General features: G+C 41.0%; 1 protein-coding gene across 1 annotated transcript; it reads right to left on the bottom strand.

Annotated features, from left to right (window-relative positions):
- Positions 1-20,169: 20,169 nt before the first annotated feature.
- Positions 20,170-26,997, bottom strand: asb1 (ankyrin repeat and SOCS box containing 1). The gene is made up of 5 exons (XM_063498208.1): positions 26,687-26,997; positions 25,890-26,028; positions 23,608-23,910; positions 22,275-22,657; positions 20,170-21,322 (listed from the first exon to the last, which is right to left on the bottom strand). The coding sequence occupies exons 1-5, from the start codon at positions 26,781-26,783 to the stop codon at positions 21,192-21,194; spliced, it is 1,053 nt and encodes a 350-aa protein (XP_063354278.1). The 5' UTR covers positions 26,784-26,997; the 3' UTR covers positions 20,170-21,191.
- Positions 26,998-27,611: the final 614 nt, after the last annotated feature.

Below are 27,611 nucleotides of genomic sequence, written 5' to 3'. Positions count from 1 at the left end.
ATCACTTATATTTTTCCAAGGTAAATAGACTTATCTGACTTATCTGTGTTCAGTTTCCCTTCAGTAGCCCACATTTCTGTAATTCAAGCATTTCCAGCTTTCAGTCTGTTCAGTCACGATCGCATCCAACTTCTGAGGAATAGTATCTTCATTCTGTTCAGTTCAACAAGAAACATCTAGCTTTCATGTTGAACAACTTCTCAGAGTGGAATTTGCTTCTTTAATTGCTTCTCAGCAGAAGGTAACATACCGTGAATCACAGCTGAACTGAAAACGGCGCTTTCAGTCACGACTCAAGCTTCTGATTCAGTGAGAGACGGCGATTAGTCACAGCAGCAACTTTTCTCTGGAAATTCAATAGAGCATGAGCAGGTACTGAACGCTGTCTCTATCTCCATGTATCTGGTTCTAAGGAAAGACAATGACTGAAGAAACATAACAGGACATGTTTTTCACAACACGCCTCATATTGTAGGCTGACATTGCAGTCTTCACTTCAGAGTTTAATTATCTTATCATGCTGTAAGACTTTTTGTTGGAAGAACCACATGTAGACTTTAACATGTATGGAGTTGTGCAATGAGAAGACTGTTAAGAGTAGAGTATAACTGCAGCCTCTACATGCAGGAGGATGTCATTCATTGTTTTGTGGATAATCTTTTTAAGTCATGATTTTCTTATAAGAATAATGAAAAAGTTCAGAGTGAATCCAGTTCCCTTAGTTATGCTGAGGTAGATCTGGGTATCTGGGGGCTTCCCATGATGCACTGAGCATTTCTTCTTCACTCCTCTTAGTGCAGCAGTCCCCAACCTTTTTTGTGCCACAGACCGGTTTATGTCTGACAATATTTTCACGGACAGGCCTTTAAGGTGTCGCAGATAAATACAACAAAATCAAACCAGTACTGGTACCAAAAAAGAAGAAGATTTATTCACAACACACGGGAAAAGACCCAGGGAAACAGAGTTAACGATAAAAACGACAACAAAATAACGATAAAAATCCTGAAAACCATAAGTTTCACACCCGAGCCTCAACTCTCGCGGCGCCGTACCAAACGACTCATGGGCCGGTACCGGTCCGTGGCCCGGGGGTTGGGGACCACTGTCTTAGTGTGTTTGTACACCACCCTGCATGTTATCATTAGTTATTATTAATTTTTTCTCTCTTCGACAGTGTGTCTTTTGTTCTGTCTTCCTCCCCTCACCCCTAAATTAATCACAGCAGATGGCCCCGCCCCTCCCTGAGCCTGGTGGTGCTGGAGGTTTCTTCCTGTTAAAAGGGAGTTTTTCCTTCCCACTGTCACCAAGTGCTTGCTCATAGGGGGTCATCTGATTGTTGGGGTTTTCTCTGTATTACTAAGTTTTTACCTTACAGTATAAAACACTTTGGCACATTATGTGTGATTTTGCATTGTATGACATAATTAAGTTCAATTCTAGTAGATGTTGTGATTGTAGGTTGCTCAGCTTAAGAAAAATAAAAGCAAAAACAAAGTTGAGCAACTGTCCAAAAGTGTGGGTGTTGTCACACAGTTGTTTGCAACATATTAACAACATATGCCAAAATCGCATAAAATTACACAAGAAAATGCACATAAACAACATCCGAACCTGCTCCTTGTCTCTGTTCCCATCATTCCTCTCTTCTGTGGTTGACATTTAGTCAGTGGTGTCATGTTGAAATGAACATTTTAGTCAGTGGACTTCCTGCTGAATCACCTGACACAATGGAGCCATCTAGCCAATTTGATGAGTCACTGCATTCATTAAAAAGGAAAAAAAAGGATAAAAAAGTCATGACATGTCCCATGGTGAATTACAGTGAACGCTGAACCTCCCAATTATTGCATTAACTTCAAACAGAATGTAAGTCGGCTACAGCAAAAATGGTCAAAAACAAACGTTTTAAACGCTCAGTGTGACTCATGACAGAAGCCACAACAACAGAAAATGTATTTTCCTTCACTTCAAATTATTTGAAGTGAAATATTTTTGGTAAGGGTTTCCCAGTCCCAAAAGCTAACCACTGAAAACACAAAGTTTAATTATACAACACGAAATCCTTGTTTGACAATGAAACCGCAGAGTCTCCGGCTTAAAATGAAACTAAACTAAAATCAAGCCTGACAGCAGTTTTAGTTGAGACCCTGTGAAGATGGATTGGATCTTCCTACTGTTCTAGAGGAGTCAAGCTGCTATATTTTGGATAGCATGCAATCTAGCCTTGCTCTGTGAAGGGTAGAGGGCAGATGATCTGCATATGCCATGAAAGAAGTCCTGTCATTTTTGAAGGCCTAACCTTACAACTGCCCCCTCACGGCCAGGAGGAAGCTCGGCCTTACAACCCGGAGACTAGCACCGGGGGCTCAAAGCCAAACTGGCAGGAGACACAGCGTTTTGGGGGCAATGAAAAATAATTTCCTCCCGAAGATGGGCCCCAGGGGAACCGGCTTGGCCCAAAGTAGAGGAGTGTGAGCCATGCGGCAGGAATTCCAAGGCAGGGTGACTGAGAACGTAAGAGGGAAATGTCAAAGACAGACGGCGGCGTCAGGCTGCTGTACCCTGGATCTGTTTACTCAATGCCTGATTAAACTGCACCATGAAGGAATTCAACGACCAGAGAGCAGCGTGAGTCAAACATCATGCACTAAACCTCTAATGTACCGTGCAGACAGTTCAGCTTCACAGTGTTTGACATTGACATAATGTTGATTTATAAATATAATTATTGCTATTCTCTTTAAGAGGGAGATATGGGAATGTTCAGAAACCTGCATCCCTTCTCCAATTTATGACCACCAGTGTACCTGCTGGGTAAAAAAGGTGCTTCTTATTATTGCATTATTGCTCACAATTCTATATTTATTCTAATTGGGTGGAAATGGTTGATAGATAGATAGATAGATAGATAGATAGATAGATAGATAGATAGATAGATAGATAGATAGATAGATAGATAGATAGATAGATAGATTTGAACAGGACACATGAATTGTACTCTGTTATGTATAAAGATGTTTGAATTCAGGCAACAAAAGTTCCAGATGGCAAAGTAACTGTGGCGGGTTCTCCAGCATTTTCCTCTTGTCAAATCAGCTGGACATTTAAAGCTTGGAAATATGGCTATGATGGAAAGTCGTCCTCCTTTTGAATGTCCATCTCTGTGGTTTAATGTGGAGAGGGCGATTGGTATTTTACAAGGGATATTATTGAGCTCTCTGAGGTCAGTTATGTCCTTAAAACAATTAAGTAAAAGATTTTTGTGTCTGTTTAATGTCCTGGGTTTGCCCACATTAGCTAAATTTATACCATCCACGCTACAGATTTTTTTTTCTCTGGTGAGGAGACAAGAAACAGTAAGAAACAGAGAGGTCACGACCTTTACAGAAGCCAGCACTCAGCTGTATAAAGCTTTCCACTTTCCCAGGCACTTGTTTCAAGGCCCCAGACTTCAAAGAGCACTTGAAAAGGTAGAGATATCTACCCAAGCCCCACATCCACTCCCCATTTACACAGGAGGAAAGTGGAGCAATGTGGTTCATATTATTTGATAAGCATCCCATATTCTCAGAGGCATTTTAATGACCTGCGGCCAGTGTTTTCATGGTCCTGGCGTTAACTCTCCAATGACACTTAGGGAGCATGCACATGGAAAGGTCTCGACTGAGAAAGGCTAGCGAGATCTTTATTACACAACGACAACCAGCGCGTACAAAGGAAAAGATCAGTTTTCCTTTTTCTCCCAGACCGCTGGTATTCGTTATGTATCTTCTTTTTCCATCTGTCCGTTTATTTTTCGCTGTCTGGAGAAGGCAGGGTAAGCGTGTGTTCTTCTCCCACTGTGACTGTACGGGCGTGCACTGATGGCCATCAGGAGGGACAGTTTGTGTATTGTTTCAGGCCTTGTGGCATGTCTGCTGTCACGGCCGGCCTTGGAAGAGGTTTTCCTCAAGCCCGTGTGTTTCAGCGTCCTTACAAAACGCAGTCTGTGAGGTCTTTAGCATCTGTGTCAAACCAGACACTTATAACTTTAGACCAAAAAACAAAGGGCTTTCACCGTGTAGGGTTTTTCACAAAATCAGCGCAAAGATTCATCTGAGCTCCGGTAATGGCCACCCAAGAACAGCTGTCATGCGTATGTGAGGAGTGAGTAATCACTGAAGAAATTGGGGGGAAAAAATGTATAGCAATTTCTCACAGATGTTATCAATTGTCCAAAAACATCACATTGATTGCCTAATTTCATTCATGTTGAAACACATTTTTTCAACCTGGAAGATGACGTTCGATTATTGAACAGCACGCTCGCAGACTGTGGACTGTGAGATGTCCACTGATGATGCCAAGTGATCTGAAGTAATACTCAGCGACTATCATCGTCCCAAACTTTTGTCATCACCATCGAGTTGCACCTAAGTGATTGCACAAATAACCAAATGGGATACACCCAGCAAAGTTCATCACAAAAACAATTCCTCAGGGCATCTACTGTCCACGAAGCATCATAGAGGGAAGCTTCACACCAGCATTTATCAGTTTTTGGATGAAACATTTTGCCACTTTTTCAGTCTCCTTTCCCATCCTCTCATCAGCATACAGCTGCATTGTTTGCCTTCATCAAGCAGCGCCACAAAAGCCGAGTCTCACCCTTTGGGGGCTGGTGTTCGGCCTCATTTACCGACATCAGAGTTTGTTTGTGTGGATGAGTTATGGACTTACTCTGCTGGTATGTTCTTTTTGTGGTGATTACAAAGACCTATACAGTGACTGGGAAGCTTCCTCCACGCTGTCACACAGTCACTTCTTTGTTCGAAGAAAACTTTGAAGAGGTGGTTCTTTACACAGCAAACACCCCGATCTCCCAATAACTCCGCTTACCCCCCACAACTGTAAACCTGCCAATCCCTCTGGACCCCCCTGACATCTTAACAAAGTCAAACAAAAAGTTCTCTGGCCCAAACATAAGGCTTTTACTGTTGGATCTGGAATATGTATTTATCACTCTTGTTCATAGTGTGTATATTTTTTGGAATAATGCTTCTGAGAATCCACATTTTCTTTTCCTCTAGGGAAGTTCGAGGCTGGGGAGCAGGGTGTTGTCGGTGGTGGTGGGGGGAACTAGTCACGATGTGGTTTTTTCATGCAAAATCCTGATTTTCTTTGATGTGTTTCGAAACAGATTGCGCGGTCCAAGTGACAGTGCCCGGTCTGAGCAGCTCTACACGGGTTTGATTTTTTGCCCCACGCCTGTCCGTAATTTTCCTTTTTTCTTTCCTGTCTGAGAAAATGTGTTGTGGATTCCTGCACTGCAGCATATTGTAAATTGAGTGTAAAATGTCAGAACCATTTGAATTATGAGGATCGATGCATCACGATCGAAATATGCGGTTTCCCCAGTGCAGATTTGGCCTCTTTTATCTTTTTTTAAACCCAGACTTCTACGTCCAAGTTTGAGGAAGATGAAACAGGAGGAAGAATTTTCCATGACACAGATGGTCACAGTGGTTCATCAGGTGAGCCATCGATTCTGTGCAGTTCTGTGTCTCAAAGTTTCTTAAACTTACACTCAGTCCGGCACTGATGCTTTAGAGCCAGCCCAAAAATGTTGTGTAAAATAAGCCAGACCAGATAAACAGAAAGGCAGATAATGTTTTTTAGGCATAACAATAGATGGTAGACCAGAATTTCCTGCCTTCGAGATTCTGTGACCACAATCATATTTGCAAATACTTATCGTGGTTTGGGTGTACATACTTCAGTGCCAGATGTAGCTCGTGCGACAGAGATGAAGCAATCAGATGACTCACAAACATATTTACATTTTAAGACATTAAATTATTAGGTTAATGTATTATAGTGGTATTTGTTACATTTACCTGTGTGTAAAAACTGAAACAGTTTTTTAAAAGTTTTTAAATAGGCATCTGCGCATTTCTTATTTTCAATTTTTGGTTTCTGGAAGGTTTTTGCATTAAATTAGTTTTAAATGGATAAAATCAACATAGTTTACAGCTAAAACGTTCTTGGTCCAAGCCTCGTTTTTCTGCTCCTGAGAGGAATTTGCATGTTCTCCCTGAAAATCACTCCCATCCTCGCAGCAGATGGCTGCCCGTGCCAAACCTGGATCTGCTGGAGGTTTCTTCCTGTTAAAAAGGAGTTCCCACTTCCCACTGTCGCCCAGTGTTACCCATATGGTTGCTGGGGTTTTCTCTTACAAAATAAAGCACTATGAAGCACTTTGAGTGGAAAAGTGCTGTACAAGAACCAGTCTATTTACCATTTAGGGTACTGTTGTTGTGATTTGGTCCTATATAAATAAAAGTGAGTTTAACTGCTTCTGTGCTCCCACAGTCCAATGATAAGGCTCTTACATAGACTGTTGGCTGCATAAAATAAGCTGGGTAAAGTGGTAAGAAACTTAGTGAAGGAATTACAAAATCATTCAGATTTGCTGCTCGACTATAATGCATATAGTGCAGACAAAAAAGAAAAAAAATAATGCATTTGCTTCAGGAGGTGTCAGGAATCTTCTACATCAATGCCAAGTGCATTAATAATACGAAGACATCATGAAATGGTACAACACATCAAGTCATTTTGCAAATGATCTCTGCACAGTTTTTGCTTTTTGTGTGTCATTTCTCCACTGACCTAACAATAAGAAGCCATATCCAAACCCAAACCCTCAGCTGCTTTTATAATGACGCAATCATCTCATCTTAATGTCCCCAGGCTTACATGTGCTGTCAAATATTGAGTTTTAACTTAGGAGCATGATCTGATTATTTGAGCTCATCATAACGTCTTTGTTTTCTCGCAGTCTTCCTGCTTTCTATAAAATAGAAAACAAGCAAACTGGCGTGTAAAGTCACGAGTACTGACTAATGCGAGTTATGGATAAGTCTTGACACAGCTGTTTGATCTTATGCACAGAGAGGGAGAGTGTCATCAGCATATGGAAGAGTGAGAGACACATAAAAAAGCTGGAACAGAAGAGCGGGGTATCAATCAAACGGGCTGATGACCATCTCCATGAGATAGAGAGTTCAAGACCCTGCCTTTCTCCCCCTCTCTTCTCCTCTACTTTTCTTTTCTTTTATCCCTTCCTTCCCCTTCTGAGCATCGCCCTGTCTGTCTTGTCTTTGACTTTCTTTGTTTTATGCAAAAAGCCGCCATGTCCAGAAGGAATAGATTTGCAGCATCGCTTTGATCCTGTTGTTATGATTCTTTTATTTGCCTCAGCCACATCCTTCTCTCCACTGCAGTCATTTCACAAGATGCTTTGAATTAGGGTGGAGGATAGTTTGGAAGGAGAGGAGAGAGGAGGCTGTGGGGAGGGGGAGAGTGATGCTCACGCTCAGGCCTAGAGGTCCTAAAAGAAACTTGGTGTGGAGAGACGAGAGGTTGTCCTTTAAAAATACAGGGGCGATCTCGCTCTCTTTTAGGTGTAAATGTCAACCGAACTGTCTTGAAAAGTTCAAAGTGTTGAAACGGTGTTGAAACTGCCGAATTTGCCCCCTCTGTCAGTAAATGAGCAAAGCGCAGTGACGTGATGTATGATAAGACTTAGTCACTGTACTGTTTGGATGGTTTTAGTCAGTGAAGTAAACTGCTGACTGCTGTGGTGATGATGTTTTCCTCCTCTTTTGTGGTTATGTCCTTCAGTGGCAGCACTCATCCCGCTGTAGGTAAGTGATGCTGCAACCGTGTTTCGGTATACATTTTGCGTACACACACGTCTGCGCCTTACGGCACTTTTGCATAGTGTAGTAGTTTTGGGTGGTCACTGTAACCGTTTTATGTGTCCCATGTGTGTATGGAAGTAATATATACTGATATCCTCAAGTGGTCTTGCTTTGCCTTGTATCTTTCCGTGTTCTCCTTGCAGGAGGGTAAATATTTAGAGCATTTTTGCAGGACCATTCATATAGCTGATCTCCTTCCCTTTGTACATAGAGACACTAAATCAGAGTCTTAGCAAAGAATGTCAGGGTAAACAAATTGGGGATATTGATGTAAACTGGAGCATTCACTGTGTCTCCTTCTAAACTCACTAGTTATGCACTCAGCTTTTCACGAGGCTATGATTTATATCGCTGTCACTCATTGTCTCGTTTGAACCAGAATTATATAAGTCGCCCTGGGCTGACATACAGTATGTCTGCCCTGGTCCAAAGTGAAAAATGTTAACTACCACAGCAAACTTGTATAATAACATACCTGCACAGTAATATACTGCAAAGCCACCATCTGCAGGAAGAACGAAAATTGGCTGTTTAGAGAAAACTTGCTATAATTCTGCTTGCTCGCAGCAATTTCACACCACTCTTGTTAGGTTTACATGTGAGAAGTGGTGGTCTCGAATTAGAGAAAATAACTTGGTATGAAAGGACCATTAAATTGGCCTATTGTCACCAAACATCAGATATGTGGTTAGAAATGAGTCAGTTGCTTAATTCTGCCTCTGATGTCGTGGTACGAGATGGATGCAGACAGGGCCGTAAGTATAAAGCAACAAGCCACAGCTAGAGGAGGTTTTACAGCCTGGTAAGTGATGATGAGTGTTTTGCCATTCTGTGTGGTGTGGGCTTTTTTTTTTCTTTTTAAACCAGCTGCCTTTATGAAAAATGACATTTTGTGGTTGTTTTTGTGTGACTGTTTTCTGTCTTTTGTGTTCTTAGATGGAGATTTCTATTGTCCATTCAGTAGTATAAATATGCATACTGCAAATGTCATGTGTAATAAATACAGACAGCAAAGATTTCTTATTGTTGCTTTCACAATGTCAGGGAAAAACAAGTGCAACAATAGGCAGCATAGTTATATATATATATATATATATATATATATAATAAAGTAAACAATGTGAATACTGGAGATAAAGAACAAATAGAACAGGGGTGGCCAACTCCGGGCCTCGAGAGCCGGTGTCCTGCAGGTTTTAGACCCAGGGGGATATCTAAAACCTGCAGGACACCAGCTCTCAAGGCCCGGAGTTGGCCACCCCTGAAATAGAATATCCAAATATAACTCGAAAAGGAAGATGTATAAGTGAGGCTTTTTTAACCACCTAAAAGTGTCCTTTTGAATATATACTCGCACACCACAGATGTCCATGTTTATCACTGTTAGATTTTTTTAAAGTGACATCACAGACACAAATCTGTATTTTCCATTTTATTAGAACGCATTGTTGCGTTGTAACGTCGAAACATATTTAAAGAATTATTTGTGTTTATTTTATAGTATGTGTCACGTCTGCAATAATCTCGAGTAGTTGCTTTTACTGACTGTTGAAATGAAAACCACACTGCACCACAATATTACATGCATTTAAAAAGACGCTGCAGTCTTTGATAATAAGCCACGACTTCCCACGTCAGTAAAAGAACCTCGGAACCTGGAACTTCATACAAATCAGTTGGCTGAATGCTTTTTTACTCAAGTGTGGTGGCGGCAGGCATTAGTGGAGAGGAGAGGAAATGTGCTTGGGCTTAGACCTGCACCTACATGTGGGATACATTTGACAGAGTAAACACACAAGCGCACGCACGCGCACACACACGCTTGGCAGCACTGCTGTCTATCAAATGGACAAATACGCAAGAAAAAAAAGCTTGCCACGTTGCACGTGTAGCACTCACGCACACACGCGACCGAAACACACACAGCACAATCACCTCCATACAAACAACCTGTTTAGACAAATGCATCAACCCCACAGTCCAACATTCAGCCTTCATATATTTTTGTATATGTATGCATTCACACTGATTCACACTATCAACAATTTCCTGGCACATGCAGACACGCCAGACCTTTTATCCTACAAATGTGGGGACCGTAGCCATAGGATGTGGATGTAAGCTGTGATAAATAACACAGGATCAGAATCTGAAATGTTTATGTGGTGAATTAGAAAAAGGAAACCAGAACAGGCCTGTTTTCTACCTCCCTCATTCAACAAAGCCCAAGTTAAATACACAAAAATAATCAGCAGCAACACATTCCACAGACGGCTGATTACTGTACATGCCATGACCGACACGTACCAGCACAAACCAAGACCTTCTCCTCTATTTTTTTTTAAATTTTAAATCAAGAGATAAATACTTAAGAACGTGGAAGTTAAAAAGCGAAATCATTTTTGCAGTGTGAAATACATTTACTGCTGTCCTGCACTGATGAGTAACTACCTTCAGCCCCTGTAGCTCCAAACAAAGCCGTTTGCTGCCATTCTGCCGGTTTCTTTTTCTACTTTTGCAGATGACTAAGTGGGCACAGTGTGCTTCACATTAACATTCCCCTCACAATCAAATCCACTTGGCACATTACATGCATGTGTGTTTAATTCTCGAAACCATTTTCACTTTTTACATTTGCGCTGCTAAATTATTGACTTGACTTTGATGGTAAAAAAAACAGCTATTGTTTTTGTATTATGTTCTAGCGTGTTATACTTTTGTATTCTTGCTAATGGAACCCCCCACAACTGCTCTCACATGCTCTAGTCATGCCATATTCTCTGGGGTTTTACATGTTGAATCCTGGGAAATTAAATCTCAATGTGAAGAAGAAAAAAGAGGAAATGATATAGAAAAACGTTCATGCAAGCACGATGACACAGTACTGCACACGGCATGCATAACTTACACAAATACCAGTGATGCACATGGTGCATAAATATTTTAGTGTAATATATGCTTCCATGCAGCTGAAGTCTGTAAGCAAGGGCTTGCCTATTTTATCAAAACAATGCCAAACCATACTGTGCACATATTTGCATACAATGGCTATCATGGTAAATTACTCTGCAGTGCAAACTGGTCATCCACCTGTGAGAGATGAAGAGAATGACACTGAAGAGAATATTGTTTGGCAGCTGAAATTATATAAACATCAATACATAACTAATTATGTCAAATATTCTGATTCCAATATTTCACTTTGAAAGTAGAAGGTCGGAGTGTTTTTAAAAGAAGAAAATTCATGATAGGCATCTTCCTTTTCTGATAGATTTAAATGCATATATTGCTCCATAGGGCACAGGTTAAAGATCCCCGATTTGCCTATATAGACAGAAATTGTATATCAATGTGAGCAAAGAAACAACCTTCTCTTCTCACTCTCAGCATGCATTATTTGGCTTTTGCATCTTCTAATAAATACATGAAAATAAAGAATATGAAGATTTTTGTATTTTGGTTTTATTTACAGTTTCCACCAAATCCCAAACTGCTGTGGAAGCGAGGCTATACCACCTGTTCACCTGTCGCTGACTCACTGCGGCTCTAACTAACCTCTCCCACAGAGCGGGCGTGCCAGTGGGTGAGAAAATAAAAGAGGAGGCATACTGCGGTCAACAGAGCGTCCTTCTGTACCTCCTCCCGTGGGCTGATTAAAGAGACGGCTTGTGCTAATGGCTGCCTCACTCTCAGACCACAGGAGAGGACACAGATAACTCAAAGAGTAGCAGAGAAGAACAAGTCCTCCCTCATAAACATATCTATAGGGCTTAATTTGGGCTTAGGGTTTCTGTCATATGTAGTTTTACTGGATTTGAATCATATGGAGCTGCTAATCCTTTTTAGTCGACTCTACAGTTCCTCTGATGATTTTGAACTCGTGCTGCAGCTCTATGCCAAAAATAAAACTGACAAGACTCAAAATATAAGTTTGTATAATTTAATAATTTAATTCAATACATTACATTACCATTACCTATGAGTATTAGAGTAACTGCAGTGGTGGAGTAATTATTTTGAGTCAACAAGCTCACAAAAATATCAGATAATAGCAAATATAACTACTGTGTTTAATAAAAATGAGACAAAATGAGACTTTTTAACAATTAATCAAATTTTAATGAAGCACACATCTTCCAGAAAACATAATAAAAATATATGTCAGCTGATAATGCATTGCAGCACAACATTAGAGGCATCACGTTTTGTCTGACTGATTTTTCAAATTCTTTGGCCTGTCATTAATAAATCACAATTTAATGACTGATTTACAAATACATTAATGTATGTAAACCAGAGCAGACCTTGAACCTTTTTTTTTTTACACCCATGTTATTTTTTCCCTGTTGTTGCCTAACAATCATATGACCCCCTATGAGCAAGCACTTTGGCGACGGTGGGAAGGAAAAACTCCCTTTTAACAGGAAGAAACCTCCAGCAGAACCAGGCTCAGGGAGGGGCGGGGCCATCTGCTGCACCCGGTTGGGGTGAGAGAAGGAAGACAGGACATGTGTTGACATTTTTAAGACATCCTGATAATAATGAATTACAGTAGTCCAGCCTAGAAGTAATAAATGCATGAACTAGTTTTTCAGCTTCACTCTGAGACAGGATATTTCTAATTTTAGAGATGTTGCACAAATGGAAGAAGGCAGTCCTACATATTTTTTTTAATATGTGCATTGAAGGACATATCCTGGTCGAAAATGACTCCAAGGTTCCTCACAGCATTACTGGAGGCCAAGGTAATGCCATCAGAGTAAGACTCTGGTTAGATACCATATTTCTCCGATTTTCAGGACCGAGTACAATAACCTCAGTTTGATCTGAATTTAGAAGCAGAAAATTAGCGACCATCCAGGTCTTTATGTCTTTCTTCAGTGTAGATAAACTGTACTTTTTTCTAGTGATTTCCAAAAGCATTGAAATTAAAGTGGGATTGATGATTGTCATCTTATTTATCTATTACTATTGGCTTAGCATAAGATGGGTATGCCTACTTTTCTAACATATAACATCCAGATATTAGTAAAGGCACACTCATGGATGATAGCAGCAAAGGTAGCAACATCAGTTCATTACTGCCTTCTAAACACTGCTATGTCCTCTCACTTTAGTCTCTGTGGAATGTCACAGTGCAAAAGATGACTTCTAGAAACATAAATCACATTGCTATCCTCACACACACACACACACACACACACACAGAGAGAGCATTTGCTGAGACTCCAGAAAAAGCATTGAAAGCCAAAGGAACCGCACACTCCTCCATGGAATTCACAGAGGACAGGATGTTGGCTTCATGGTCACGCAATGCTGCACTCATCCCAGCCTACACTCTTTATTCCCACCACACATTATATCATCATGCATCTGTATCAAGTGCTCAGCGCTGCCAGAATGGATCATGACCTTGTTATTGCAATCTGAATGATCAGTGTGGGTAATCAGCAGCCGTGTCTAATTCTGCACAAATACAATTTGGTAGATTAAACTGATTCTATTTTGTAGCAAAGTTTATAAACCCAACTGTCATTTTGTTTTAAGCAAAGAGGTTTTTTTGTTTATTTGTTTTTTTGCAAGAATGTTTTTCATTTGTGTCTGACAATTACTTTTGGGAATACTAAGAATAGCCACAGCTCAAAGAGAAATGCTGATTCACTGTGTTCGACATTATAAAAAAGGCAAAACTGCTAACGACGAGATAAATCCCAAACAGCTGCAACGCAACTCAAGAAACAGGCTGGCATATTAAGAAGAAGAAGAAGAAGAAGGAGAAGAAGAAGAAGAAGAAGAAATGGAGTGGTTGGATAACCTCATATGTTTATTATTATTTGTTTTGTAAATGAAACGCCAACAGAGGAAATACTGACCTTTACAAATAATTTATCCTCATGCAAACCAAATATCATCCCCTAGAAATCATTTAAATAAAGAAAGATAATCATCAGGAATGCTCTAAAAATCAAAGAAACATTGTAACATTGGACCATAAACAGATGATTGATCTCCATAACTGTTCTTTATGAAAGAAACTACATTTACCTGACAATAAAGTGAATACATGAAAATTAAGGATTAAACCACATTTAATGTCTCAGCATTAGAGTGAATTATCAAAACCACGACACTAAACTCTTTTTGCTCTCACTAGAAAATCTGGGAAGCTGCTTATCAGTGGAGGAAATGGTCGATTTGATGTGGTGTTCCACAGTGGCCTCGCAGCTGAACCTTTAAAGTGGGACAAGCATGCATCCATATGCTATATGCAGGCTTCTGCTTATGTGGGAGCATTCTTTGGATATTGGCTTTTACTTTTTCAGTATTTGATTTGCAGAACTAAGTAACCCTAAGCTACAGAGTTATAGAACACTGTAAAACTGTTCAGTTTGAAACTGTTAGACACGTGATAAAGTTATGATGATGTAACAAATGTTCAGATGAATGACCTGAGATGATGAAGTGGGTCGCGTTTCCTTGTTCTGCTGACAGTATGGCACAGTGTCTTGTGAATGATCTCTGGGGTTGATAAACAAAGCTGTGCTGGAAGTGCCACAAACTGTAGTTCTTCAAATGGCCACTTGATGCTGGCTACAAACATGAGTCAATCCCAGCTGAGCAACACTTTGAAATGCCAGATTCATACTTCATTCATAGCTTTTTAACATATATATTATGAACTCATTCAAGTGTAATTTAGGCTAAAATGTATGCAATAGAAGTTCCATATACGATCCCAGTGAGGAATTTGCAATTTTTCCATTCAACTGCATGATCTGCTGATAGCAGACTGATGGCAGACTGACTCTCAATGCTGATTTATCAACATCCTGAAACACCAAAGCTGACTTGAAGAAATCAACTAACTGCAGGTGGTTGCAGACCTAGTTCCTGTCTTCAGAGCAACCATTTCAAAGATCAAGAGATTGCAGGTTCATTGTACTCAATCGCAATAATCTTGTTCTTGTCACCAACCACTGTTTTGCTTAGTGTGACTGTAGCATAACTAATCAGGGTACCCGCTTAGCTGATATTTCCCCAGGCCAAACCTTCAAAACAGTCATCCACACTACAGTGAGTGACATACAGACTATATCTGTAATCACCAAAGCTTTTTCGTGCAGTCTGACATGACTTAAACTGACATGATCACAGATCAGCTACAACCAATACTGTATAATGCTTGCAGTTTAATTGTTATGTTTGGGGATCGTCAGCTGAACAGAACAAAGTTGCGTTTTTGGTAGCAGATAAAAGAGGCAGTAGAACTACCCCATCAAATTTTTAAGCTGCCAAGTGTGGCCTTTGGAGCAGGTACGAGAATTTTGCCCTAAACGCTGTTGTATGACGTATCTAGCATGTTGCAAACATGATGGTTCCGTTCTTCTATGTGGTTCTGTAACAGAGCAACGCTAACTTCTGAGTAAGTGTGTTTGATATTTGGTCCATGGATAAACCTACTGCAGAACTGAATTGCGCTTCCCTTGATCTGACTCTTTCACACTGTTCCATAATATTTTGACCAAAGTTTACTGAATTAATCAACACGTACTTACCATGAGTAATAACAATAAAGGTGTTAAATTCGATTTTAATAGAGTTCTTCCACATGGTAGGATCTCAGGGTATCGGTACATATGCAGGGACAACATGAAGCTCAGTCTTTGGGGTAACCTAAAGCTCCCGTGACATTTTAACAGAAAAATGGATGGTTTAGCAATGCTTACTACTGAAGTGAATAGTAAAGCTGCCAATTTAGTGGAACGTTGGTCCCTTGTGGGCTTTTTGTTTTCTCTATACCTCCCTAAATAAATCCTTTGTCTACACTACTATATTATTTAGATCTCTGTTCTGCCAGTCTGCAGAAAGTGCATCACTGCCATCTCACCACAACAAGAGATGTTGTTCCCTTCCTGACATCTCGTCTCTCTGGGGATGCAGGCCCCGTTTTCCATGTCCGCAGGTTCCAGCTCTGGTGTGGGATTCCCAAGGCCTCAGGAAAACACAGTTTACAACATTCCCACAGTGGTGGCCACTGAATAACTCTCTTCCTCTTCTCCCCTCTTCTGTTTAACTGGGGTTTCTTCTTGCCCATGTTGTTGTCAGCCAGTGGCTTGGGAAGCTGCCCAATGGTTGTTGGTTAATTTTGTGAGAGGGGGGGGAAAAAAGGAGGAAGAAAGAGGGGCAGAGGACCCCGCAACCCACCATCTCTACCCCCAACCACAGTCCCCTCCAACCCCACCGTCCATGACAGCTCCGCAGCTTTGTTCCCCATCCAAGACACCCCCCTTCTCCTTGCCAAGGGATCTTCTCAGTGGTGGAAAATCCTTCCCATGAGCAGTGCAGTTCCACGGAAGTAATTAATCATGGGTAGTTTGGTGTAATGGACATTGTCATGCTGCCATTTACTGGTCCCCAGGCTCTCTGATGCAGATACCCACCATAATGTCAGTTCTGACACGCAAAACAAAAGAAAGACTGTTTGTTCTAAAAGGTTTTCACTTTGACATTCAGCAGAGCAACACTCAGTGGAGTTTTTACATTCCCGACAGGTTAACATAACAGGACAGCATTTGGCAGGTTCATGGCATCTGTGATTTAGCTCATGAAAAAAATGAACACAGCCATGAATAAAGTAATAATAGAAAGACTGCTATCAAACTCCCCACCTATTTTTACAAGTTCAGATAAGAGGATGTAGTCATGTGGCTTGTAAAATTAAGAAGCTGCTCTAAATTTGGCCATTGCCCCTTTCAAGGCAGTGTGTTTCTGCACCTGTGGACATCTTGAAGCATACTTGCAGTTTAACTGTGGATTTGAGCTTCTGTGTCAATCCAACCCAGCACCTCATTGTCATGATTATCTCTGGTGATCTGAGTTCAGGTTCTGGCTCTGAACCAGAGACCAAACGGCAACTTTTTGGTGGAACGGCTGACAAAATCCGCCTGAAGGTGGCGTGTCGGGGTCAGGTGTGTGACCAGTAACATAATGTCTTTTTTTTTCATCAATCACAGAGTTGTGTGCCATAATGCCAACTGAGGTTCACTCTGATGTTCATGATGGCAATATTCATGTTGGAGGACTGCAGGACCAGTGAAACCCTGCAGAGCTACACAGGGAAATGACTTTGAACTGTCAACACATTCAAATCACAAATGTAGTTTTTCTTTATAGGTACATATACAAAACTTTTTTAAAAATTGCAGTTACAAAGAAAAAGTTTGACAGGATGATTCTGCTAGATATAAACTAAAGTAAAGTTACTGCATTTTATCCCCGCAGTAAAAGCGGTTACAAAATTCAGTGGACCAGTTGAGCCAAAGAACTACCTTAGAGCATGACTTAAACCAGCACATTTTCCGTTACAGTCTGATTCTGTTCATAATAAGTGGATGATGCTTTATAATGCCTAATTAGCAACAGTTTAAATAAAGAATTATAACAGGTCTGTTTTCCACACCAGACCCACAATCCACTTGCTCATTTCCCATCACCACTGCTAATGAGCGGCTGTGGATAAAACTAGTTTCGTGTGATATACCATTTTTTCTGTTTTTAAAGTTTACATTGACAGCAGCTGCTTTCAGACTTTTCCAAGGAGTTTCTATAGTTTAACTGTTCCTGAAAGGCCGACCATACAAGACGAGCAGTTATAGACATGCAATAACTAAACAACACCCAAATGAGAGGGAGCTAATTAAGTATAAGAGCCAAGTTACAGACTGTGACAGTAATTACAGAAGCAATCACTCTACATCCTTCCTGCCCTTGCCGCACTTCACAACTACCGGCTTCTTTGGAAAACAGTCAAATTAAGGCTCATTAAGCCCCTCTGAGGTTTATAATTAAAAGGCACTTTTATTAGCAAAGATCCTTTCAATATTTCTAACCATATACTGTTTAATTATGTCAATAAACCTAAAGGAAGTCCCTGTGCGTCTCATACTTCAGCATTGATCGAGTAGTTTATAGAGCGAGACTAGCCTCGGCAGAGGGAAACTGCTTCTGAGCGTGCAGTTGTAACCCACATGTGTGAGTTAGAGTCTGACTTAGAGATAAAAAATGATCAATATTTTCAGGCTCCACACCCAGGCTTTCCTGTTCAGCTGATCAGCTATGAGCTGAAAAGTAAATTACTGCTTTTCTTGGACCCCAACATGACCAGCTCAGTGTTATGTCATTTATGAATCACGTTTAGCTGCTCTGGGTTTTGATTCCTTCATTGTAACTAAAGGAGCTTGAACTTGATGATTCTGGCGTTGCTCTGCATCAGAGGCGGGATACCTCTGCGTGTATGTGTGTGTGTGGCAGTGATAAACATGCAAGTGATGTGGTCATTGGAGGAAACTAAACAGTTCCGGAACGCCTAAGGAATGAGATCACTCAAATTAAAGCGCGTGGCAATTACCAAATGTTAACAGGCTTAGTCGCCAGTGCAAGTGCAGGAGAGGAGGACACAAAGAGATGGTGGTGGAAGCACTTTAACGAGTAACAGGTGAGTTTTGAACTAAAAGGAAAAAAAATAAACAGACTCACAATGCGCATACATAAACAGACACGCACACACCCCAACAAAATTTTTACACAGAAACACCACATCCATGGAAACAGCATTTAATCCATATCTAAAGGCTGCGGTTAGCTCATGAAGCGAGCTGCACTGCATTTAACTCGGCCTCGCATGCTGGTCCCCAGTTGAAGCGGAACACTGCGGCGATATTAGCAGAGGCTGTTGAGATTTTGATTGCACTTTGTGGTGCAAATAAACTCAGGAATGAACAACACCATTCAGCTTTTCCAGGCTCCCGGTGAATGCGAGGGCGAAATAAACCGTTTACCAGCTCTGTTTCTCTTTTGTTCCAGCTACACGACCAAAGAGCTCACTTTGGTGTTCAAAAACTGTTAATGCTGGTAATGATTTGAAGGTTTGATGCACGAAGCAGTCGCCAGTAAAATGTAATCCCTCGTGTTTTGCATTTAGCCTTCAAAAGAGGACCGATTGCGACCTTGTGTTTTTGCATCTCACTTTCAAACGCATCTCTTTATGTGAAATCTCTCGAATAACCCAAATGAATCGGTCCACAAGAAATATAGCAGGGTGTCGTCCTAAATAAATGCTAGCATAAAATAAATTTGACTTAAAAGAGAGGACTCTTGCAATGGAAACTCCCCACAGGAAGACAGCGGTTTACCAAACTGTCCAGTGTGTTCTTCCCTCTGCACTGGTGCAAAGGGCCTCATTCTGCATCTCTCTGTGTGTTCTGTTAATGAAAGACTCGCTTTAATGAGATCTGAAAGGACGAGGCTCTTGAGCACACATGCCGAGGTCTGCTGCTGAATCTTCTACACTGACCTCGGCTGGGAGACGAGCGATGGAGGGAAAGACAAGAGGTGGTTTAAAAAAATAAAGAAAGAATGACAAACACAAAAGCAGATATGAGAAAGAGAGAATGAAATGACAAGAAAGAAGGAGATGCTGAGATTTCTGTCATGCTTGAAAGGAAGACAGTGCCATCTAGAGACGTCATGGCAACAGTTGTTGTGCACTGGCATGCATGAAGACCTGTTAAATCCATTCACTTACACACTGGCATCTCTAACTGGACATAGTCTTACTTTGTTATTTATCTCTCTAACACTGATGTTCACTAAGATTTCTATCATTTAAATGTGATTTCCAACCAGTTTTGGTCCTTTTGTCCTTACAAAACAGACACACTGTGAAGAAACATGTTCGCAGGAAGTCTTTATTTACCGCCTGAGACTTCTTTTTTCAGAAGCTATCCAAGTCTATCTTTGCAGGTCTTTGCCAGAACTGTTGGATTGATAGCCCACATCTCCCCTCTGCTGTTGAGCTCCCTGCTGCTTTTATTCAGGGTTTCCCAGGCTGTGCATTTTCCACTGGGCCTCTTATGTTTTCACCAAAATGCGGTTTTCTCAGCCATCGTGGATATCCTGGATCATTCATCGGCCTCACATCAGTAATAAATGAACCCATTGAGACATCGTCACTCTTGTTTTAAAAATTATACTTCTATAAATATCACAAGCTGAAAAAAAACAGTGAGAAACAGCAAGGCTACAGTCATGAGAGATGAAACATAAGACTAAAAACTCAATTTTGGAGCAAACCAATCATTGAAACTAACAGTGGATGCATGTTCTCAGAGCTAGGACTATGAGGGTTCCCTAGGCTGAAAAAGATTGAGACATGATATTTTGGACTACAAAGAGATCTTGGAAGGGACTGCGAGGAAAGGAGGAGAGAGATAATTATCTCTAATTAGCTATGTTCAAGGAAGATAGCTAAGAGAACAGAAACCACGCAGAGAGATCTTACTTTGGAAGACTCTGACCCACTCACCCACCTCCCCTCACTCTCAGTATAGTTTCAAAAAATGAACACAAAACACAAGAGATATTATACAATTACATACATTTACTCATTCAAATAGAGATGAAATATATAAAGCACAACTGTCTCAACATGGTCAACATTTAAATGTCAATGTTTGAGGACAAGATATGCTGTGCAACAGACATGCACAGTACACAGTAGGTGCAGTAGACTCCCAGAGATGGCATCTAATGAATACAAACTTATTCTGTTTATCACAAATAGATTTCATTCACTAGTTGACAGATTGTCAGTGTTACGGAAAAGGAGTTTCATTACATTTGTTGAAACAATCTAAATACCCCCCTGAAAAAAAAAGGCTTTTTTTTATGCTGACGTGTACGTCACAAAATGTAAACTTTTGTGTCCATTACAATCAAGGTCCTTAAATTGCTCATCCGGAACATCACACTCGATTAATTTGGATTACCATAACTAACTCTGGTCTGATCAATCTTTGAAGCCACTTTTCCCAAACTCAAAGTTAAGGCATGTGGCTAACAAAGAGGATCTAGTGTATGGATTTTTTTGCACATTTTTGCCGTCGTTCTGCCTGGTTTACATAAAACAACAACCAAACAATTCAAGGAGCTGCATCTGGACAATATTCTTCTCTGCCCGTGGATGGGATATTTATAACATGGCTTGTTTAAGTCGTTGCTTCAAATGGGATTCTTGCTCTGGTTGTTGAGCTAAAAAGTGCTACTTGAAGTATTAGCAGGAATCATCCTGGTGATCTGGGAGGTCACAAGGCAAACATTTAGAATACACACACAGTTTCCACAAGTCAATACATAACTAAGGCTTCTCTGATAAGATAAGAAGCATTTTACACTGCAAGGAAGTTTTTTTTACATAAATGATGATTTCCAAACAAATATTATTTGGAAAATATTATTAATAATTATTTCTTAATATAAAATAATAAGCAATTAGCAATCTGGGTTTACAGTGTTTATGCAGTAGTGTGTCTTTGGGACTGACTGAGGTTTCTTTTAAGGACTGGGTTAAATGAACATTTAACAAGACCAGTAGGTGGATGATGGTCAGTTTTGGTGAAGCAAGAAAATCTTGATAGGTTCTGGAAGCGGTAATGAAGATATGTGGTTTAGGCGATTTTTGCCCATCGTTCTGCGGATCCTGATGCGACACAAATGTGTCAGGTAACGAGGGTTTCCTGGGAGAAGAAAAAAATAGAGGCAGCTGAACAACTGCATATACTTTCATGCTTTTGTATATGTAGAAGCATAAAAGTGTGGCTTTTAATGACCTTTTTCATTGTACTTTATGGGCTTCTTGATATCAGCTCCTCAGCATGAACAAATATTCAGAAACATGCATTGCAAGGTCCCTGTTTCATGTAAAAGCAGCTAAGCTTCAACATAAGGAAAAATGCTTATTCTAAACATATATGAGATAAAAATCCTTAAACTAAAAGCAGTAATCTGCAAACTCGTGTCTTTACAGAAAGAAGAACATACGCGTTACTAATGACATTAATGATGGCTTCATCATAAAGCCTCGAAAGCCTTCATTCACAAACTAATGGTGTCTGAAACTACTTCCTTGTTTTCACTTTTACTACACCCGATAAGACATTTTTCCCATCAATCGGAATTTGTTTTTTGTTTCCATTGGTAACCACAGCTCTCCTCTTTATCACTTGGCCACATTATGCAGAGAAATAATATTTTGATGCACTGCTATGCTGATGACACATTGCTTTACCTCCCAGTAAAATCCACTGACATCAAACCTGTTTACTGCAAGAATACAATCGATACTGAATCTGAGTGACACTCTGACTATTATTCATGCTTTTACTTCATATCCCTCAGAACGCTCTATCGGTCATTTAACAGGTATTAATCAGAAATCAGTTAATGAACTTCATTTGTGTTCAGTATGAACAATCTGAACCAGCAATACGAAATGTAAACATACGACACCGGTTTTATTGATTCTACATTGGCTCTCAAAGTTGTGAATTTAATTTTACGAAGCACTACAAAAACTCACAACTTGTCAACTAAAAAATATTCTGGTGTTGTGAGGAGGTGCACCAAAAAAGCTCCCTGCCGGAGCTTTGTATAAAGCAACAGCATCGTTTTTTGTTTCTTTTAACTTACTCTTTGCTTCCAAGAAGACCCTGAGTGCCTCTGGATCAACTTTCCTTCGATTTGGAGCCTCCAACTCCGACTCATCCCAGGGCACGAGGGCTGGGTTAGCTCCATGGTCCAGCAGCAGGTGGATGAAGGCCACTTCGCATCCGTGTCGCAGGACCGCATCCAGCAGGCAGGAAGCCAAACCTCGTGTCAAAGCCTCATGGCAGACAGGACCTGTGTAGTTGAAGTCAGGCTGAGCGCCGGCCTGGAGCAGCAGCCGGAAACAGTGAAGGTGGTGGTAGGCTGCGCTTATGTAAAGAGGGCAGACCACTAGAGTGTTGAGGGTTCGAGCGCTTAACAGGAGCCGCGGACCCAGCTGATGGTCCATGTCAACATCAGCATTGAACCTAGGAAAAATGTAACCATAGACTAAATTTTATTTCATAAATCCTTGATGCAAACTAAAGGAAAAAATTTAGAGATATTTATTATTGTGGAAAAATATAAATTGAAAAGCTTTCCTTTATACAACAAATCCATTTGTTGTATAAAGGAATTCAGCGTCTGAACATCGTTACCTGGTCTGCTGCACGTCAGGCCTGAAAACTCTGGACTCTAACTGCTGAAAATTTTTCCTCCACAGAAAGTTGGGTCAGATTGAAAGTGCAGGTTTGAGGTCTGTTGTGAAATCGTAGCGCTACAGTGCCAGGGGTCATAATGGGACTTCCAGAATTGATCTAAAAATTGCAGCTGGGGAAATGCTTCTGAATTTAATGGCTGATGGGGTTTTATGTTGGTTTTTCAGGCTTATGTTTGTCTTTGTGCTTTCTGGGAAAGGTGACAGAAAATGTTTCTTAAAGTCAGGAAGTTACGAAACAGCTATTGGAAATGATTGCACCACAAAGAAAGTAGTGGATTAAAAATGCAAAGCACAGATAATCTCATGTGCAAAGATTAAACCATAATGAACAGAAACTGTAATAATTGCAACCGACTCCCACCAGTTTTCAGTATTGTAATGGAAAATAAAAACCAATTTTCTTTACAAATTTAAACATTTAACCTATATATAAAACGGTTCTGTCCATCTAGACCAGGGGTGGGCAATTCCAGGCCTCGAGGGCCGGTGTCCCTGCAGGTTTTAGATCTCACCTTGGGTCAACACACCTGAATCACATGATTAGCTCATTACCAGGCCTCTGGAGAACATGAGGACATGTTGAGGAGCTAATTTAGCCATTTAAATCAGCTGTGTTGGTTCAAGGACACATGTAAAACCTGCAGGGACACCGGCCCTCGGGGCCTGGAATTGCCCACCCCTGATCTAGACTTTAGTTTGAGCCTTCCCAAGGCTCACCTGATGAGCTCCTGCAGTATGTCCAGCCTCCCCACTCGTGCAGCATGGTACAGCGGGGTACTGCGGTGGTGGCGGCTACCATTGGGATCGGCTCCAGCTTCAAGAAGAATCCGTACACAGTCTAGGTGACCATTAACCACAGCTACGTACAGAGCTGTTTGGCCTTTGACATCAACTAGGTCCACCTCGGCTCCCTGAGCGATCAGATAGGCCACGCATGCTGCGTGTCCCGCTGTGGATGCAATCCTCAGAGGGGTGCAGGGCAAACAGCCACAACACCACACAGACTTCTCATTGATACGCCTAACACCAAAACAGAGAAAGGACAGGTCCAGGGTAATACGTTTCCAATTTAAGTGCATTTACAAAGAAAAAAAACATTCTCTAATTTTATGGTATATCAACCAAAATACAGAAAAAAATAAATAAAAGTTATAATTTCATTTGCATGTCATTGAGTGAAATAAGTATTTCATCCCCCACAAACCAGCCAGAATTCTGGCTCCTACAGATTACAATCATTCAGTCAATAACAGAAACTCCTGATCTCAGCTTCTTATATGTATAAAGCACACATGAGCATACAATCAGTTTCTTCCATTTCAACCTCTCCTAAAGATGTCAAAGGTCATCAGGGGTAAGATCGTAGGCCTGTGGGTGCGATTATTCAGAAAGTGAAGAAAAATAAAATGACCATCAGTCGCCCTCGGTCTGGAGCTCCAAGGATGATCATGAGAAAAGTGGTGGATCAGCCCAAAACTGCATGAGAGGAGCATGTTAATGGTCTGAAGGCAGTTGTGACCTACACTGGGAACACACTACACCATAATGGACAGAAATCTCACAGCATCTGCAAGCTCTCCCCTCTGAGGAAAGGACATGTAACGGCCTGCTTTGGGTTTGCCAGTGAAGAGAAATACTGAGTATGACCCAAAGAACACCATCCACACATCCAAGCACAGAGGTGGAAACATTATGCTTTGGGGCTGTTTCTCTGCTGAGAGTATAGGATAACTTCACTGCATTGGAGAGTCCAGTGGATGAGGCCATGTACTGTAAAATCTTCCCTCAGCAAGAACACTGAAGATGGGACTTGGATGAGTCTTCTAGTATGACAATGACACAAAACATTCTACAAAGTTTACAAAAGAGTGACTAAAGAAGAAGTACATTATGGCCAGTCTCCAGATGTCGGTCCAACAGAAAATCTGTGGAGGGAGCTGAAGCTTTAAGTTGAAACATAAAGCATTTAGAGAGTTTCTGTGAAGAGAAGAGATGTGTGCAAACCTGGTTACCAACTACAAGAGATGTCTTACCGCTGTACTTGCCACTAAGTACTAACTCATGTTTTGCTTGGGGATCAAATACTTATTTCACTCAATGACATGAAAATAATTTATGATTTTTATGGATTTTTAGTTGATATTCTGTCTCTCTCCATTACAATGAAACTACCATTAAAATTAGAGACTGTTTATTTCTTTGTAAGCGAGCAAATTTAAATGTTCACTAGAGGATCAAATCGTTATTTCCCTCATTGCATGCATGCTCACGACTATGAGATGGCTCTGTATGTTTTCCAGTTGGTAAATCCAGGCTCTGATTCTGCCAACAATACAGCATCAATACGAGGAAAGCCTGAAGCTAACAACAGCAAAGCATTTTGCATTACAATGCTTTGGTGGTTACTGAACTGAGCCACTGAAAGGTTCTCTGTGTATTTTTAGTCCTCCTGTAGTGCTGCAGGGCTGCTTCCCTCCACAAGGCTTCCACAGATATCAGAGCTGTAAACTGCATGTTTTTTACTTTTACTACATCAAATTTAAATTCTGTTACATGCACTACATTTGTAGTATATTGCTTTGACATTGCATTGGCATTAAACTATGATCCTCTAGCTGTATGCAGTATAATGCTATGGGTATTGGAACACACCCATCCTGCTGTGAGATGACGGTAACAGCAGCCTGCTTTTGGTCTGTGTTTACTCCTATGAAAACGATTTGGAATAACTGTGTCTTTGGACTTGTTTGGGGGGAAAAGACAGTTCTGCTGTAAGATACACTAACAAATATACTATTCTGTATTCTTTATACAAAAGAAATCTATAGTCTCTCTCAGATTCTGCTGTCTCTCTGTCTGCAATGTCATCCCATCTCTCAAAGTGCAGCCTTTGTTTTGGTACCTTGTCATTTTCATTTGTATTGATGTTTTGCTTTATCATTTACCAAGTAACTTTGCTAACTAGAGTGCCAAATACTCTTATTACTGCTCGGCCTCACCGTCTGAAGCCGTCTTCCTGCAGCAGGTTCCTCAGGGTGTCCAGATCTCCGACATAGGCCGCGTTGTGGAGGCGCATGTCATCCTGCTCCAGGGGTTTGTCGCAGAACTGCTCCTGCAGCCATTCCTTCAGGTTACGACCTGCCAAACACAGCATTTCAGGGAGAATAACAGAAATGAAAAGCTGGTTTTGTCTGGTCTTGCAGGGCAATTTGTTACCATACAAAATGATATTTTGAAACTATTCTGCATATTACCAAGTGTAAATGATATCTCAGCTCCCTTATAGATCATATAGACAAAATACACAAAAGGTGGCTGCAGATGAACAGCACTGGTGTAGTGACATTTTTTCATGTCTGCTCCATGCTGTGCTCAGAGAACTCCCACAGATGGAGATGTACGCAGTAAAACAGCTCCTTAAATACACATTAAAAGGATCCACGTTACACTAGGCTCTGTTCTGCAGATGTTTCTATTACCGTGAGCTTTTCTGCCTGAGCCTTCAGGTCAAATCAATCCATTACAACTCTATTACTTGTGTGACTAGACAAAAAAAAAGATGAAGTGTCACAGCTATACTGCAGCACTGGAGATGTGAACGCTTCCTGAATCCATTGGCCACACCTTATTAGGCTACACACCGCCCCCTTTTTCCTCCTCCTCCCAACACCACCACATCTGTAATATGTCACGCATATTGGCCGTCCTCCTGCAAACGGGGCACAGTTGCAGGACAGCCTGTGGGTGCTTGCGATGATCGATCATCATCGCTCACGGTTCTCGCAGCCATAGTTACCTGCAGCTGTAGCGCTGGGTAGATCGGACACGGTGATGAGCGGGGGGAAATTGATACTGGGCGGGTCGTCAACATCAGCCTCTGGACCGTCGGCCATGCTCCCAAAATGGTCACAGCGTCAAGCTGAAGGTTGGTGCTGCGGCTGCAGAGCGACACTGGGTCCCCAGAAATAGAGAAACCCAAGCGACCTGGGATCAGATAAGAAGCATGAACGTAAACAAACGTGACTGTGTTGATGAAGACGTCTGCTGCTCCAGCTCACTGCGCTACTTCCTGGCTGAGCTCAGCTGCTGGGATTTAAAGGGGAAACGCTGCGTTAAACGTGGAGCTGATGGTCTCCGACTTTAAAGCACTTTTAACCCATAAAAGATCAAAACATCACCAACAAAGGCCTAAAAGATGTTCATTACGCAATCATTCAATACAAAAAATGTTTCAGAAGCGTGCGTTTCTGATAGCCTGTACATAAAAGATGGTTTTGATGCCTTTTGTTTACATAAAACTTTAGGGGCACATCATATTTAGAAGTGTTCCTAAAGTTCATCACAGTCTCCAATAAATATCAGTCACACTTTGTGAATTATGATCGACTAAACGTGTTACTTCCAAGCCTAAACGCCTACATGTTGCTTTAAGGCCCTCACCACAAGACCAGGCATTAAATTCTAGTGAAAAAAATCCTTTATTTTTCTGCCAGGACACGTGTCAGAATTAATTATGCTGAATTAAAAATGTAGCAGGCCACTGCATTTGGAGGACGGTTACCTCAAATGAATGTGAGGCATAATTTCATGAATGTTCATAGCTCTGCGGTGTAAGTCAAATATGAGATCTGTGAGATCTGTGTGTAGTGTGAAGAAGACGCTCTGTTTAACTGATAGTTGCAGCTGAAATTCTGGCAGCTGTGCTGTAACTAATGAGTAAT

This window comes from Pelmatolapia mariae, linkage group LG16_19 (genome assembly GCF_036321145.2).
Source record: "Pelmatolapia mariae isolate MD_Pm_ZW linkage group LG16_19, Pm_UMD_F_2, whole genome shotgun sequence".
Taxonomy (NCBI): domain Eukaryota; kingdom Metazoa; phylum Chordata; class Actinopteri; order Cichliformes; family Cichlidae; genus Pelmatolapia; species Pelmatolapia mariae.
This window is presented reverse-complemented; position numbering and strand designations above follow the sequence as displayed.

What these genes read in the sequence shown, in the direction of transcription:
- asb1 (XM_063498208.1), bottom strand. Translation starts at nt 26,783, where the DNA reads ATGGCCGACGGTCCAGAGGCTGATGTTGACGACCCGCCCAGTATCAAT. An exon ending in ACCCAGCGCTACAGCTGCAG is followed by an intron (nt 26,029 to 26,686) that starts GTAACTATGGCT and finishes TGTGTTTGGCAG; the next exon opens with GTCGTAACCTGAAGGAATGG. An exon ending in CAGGAAGACGGCTTCAGACG is followed by an intron (nt 23,911 to 25,889) that starts GTGAGGCCGAGC and finishes TTTTGGTGTTAG; the next exon opens with GCGTATCAATGAGAAGTCTG.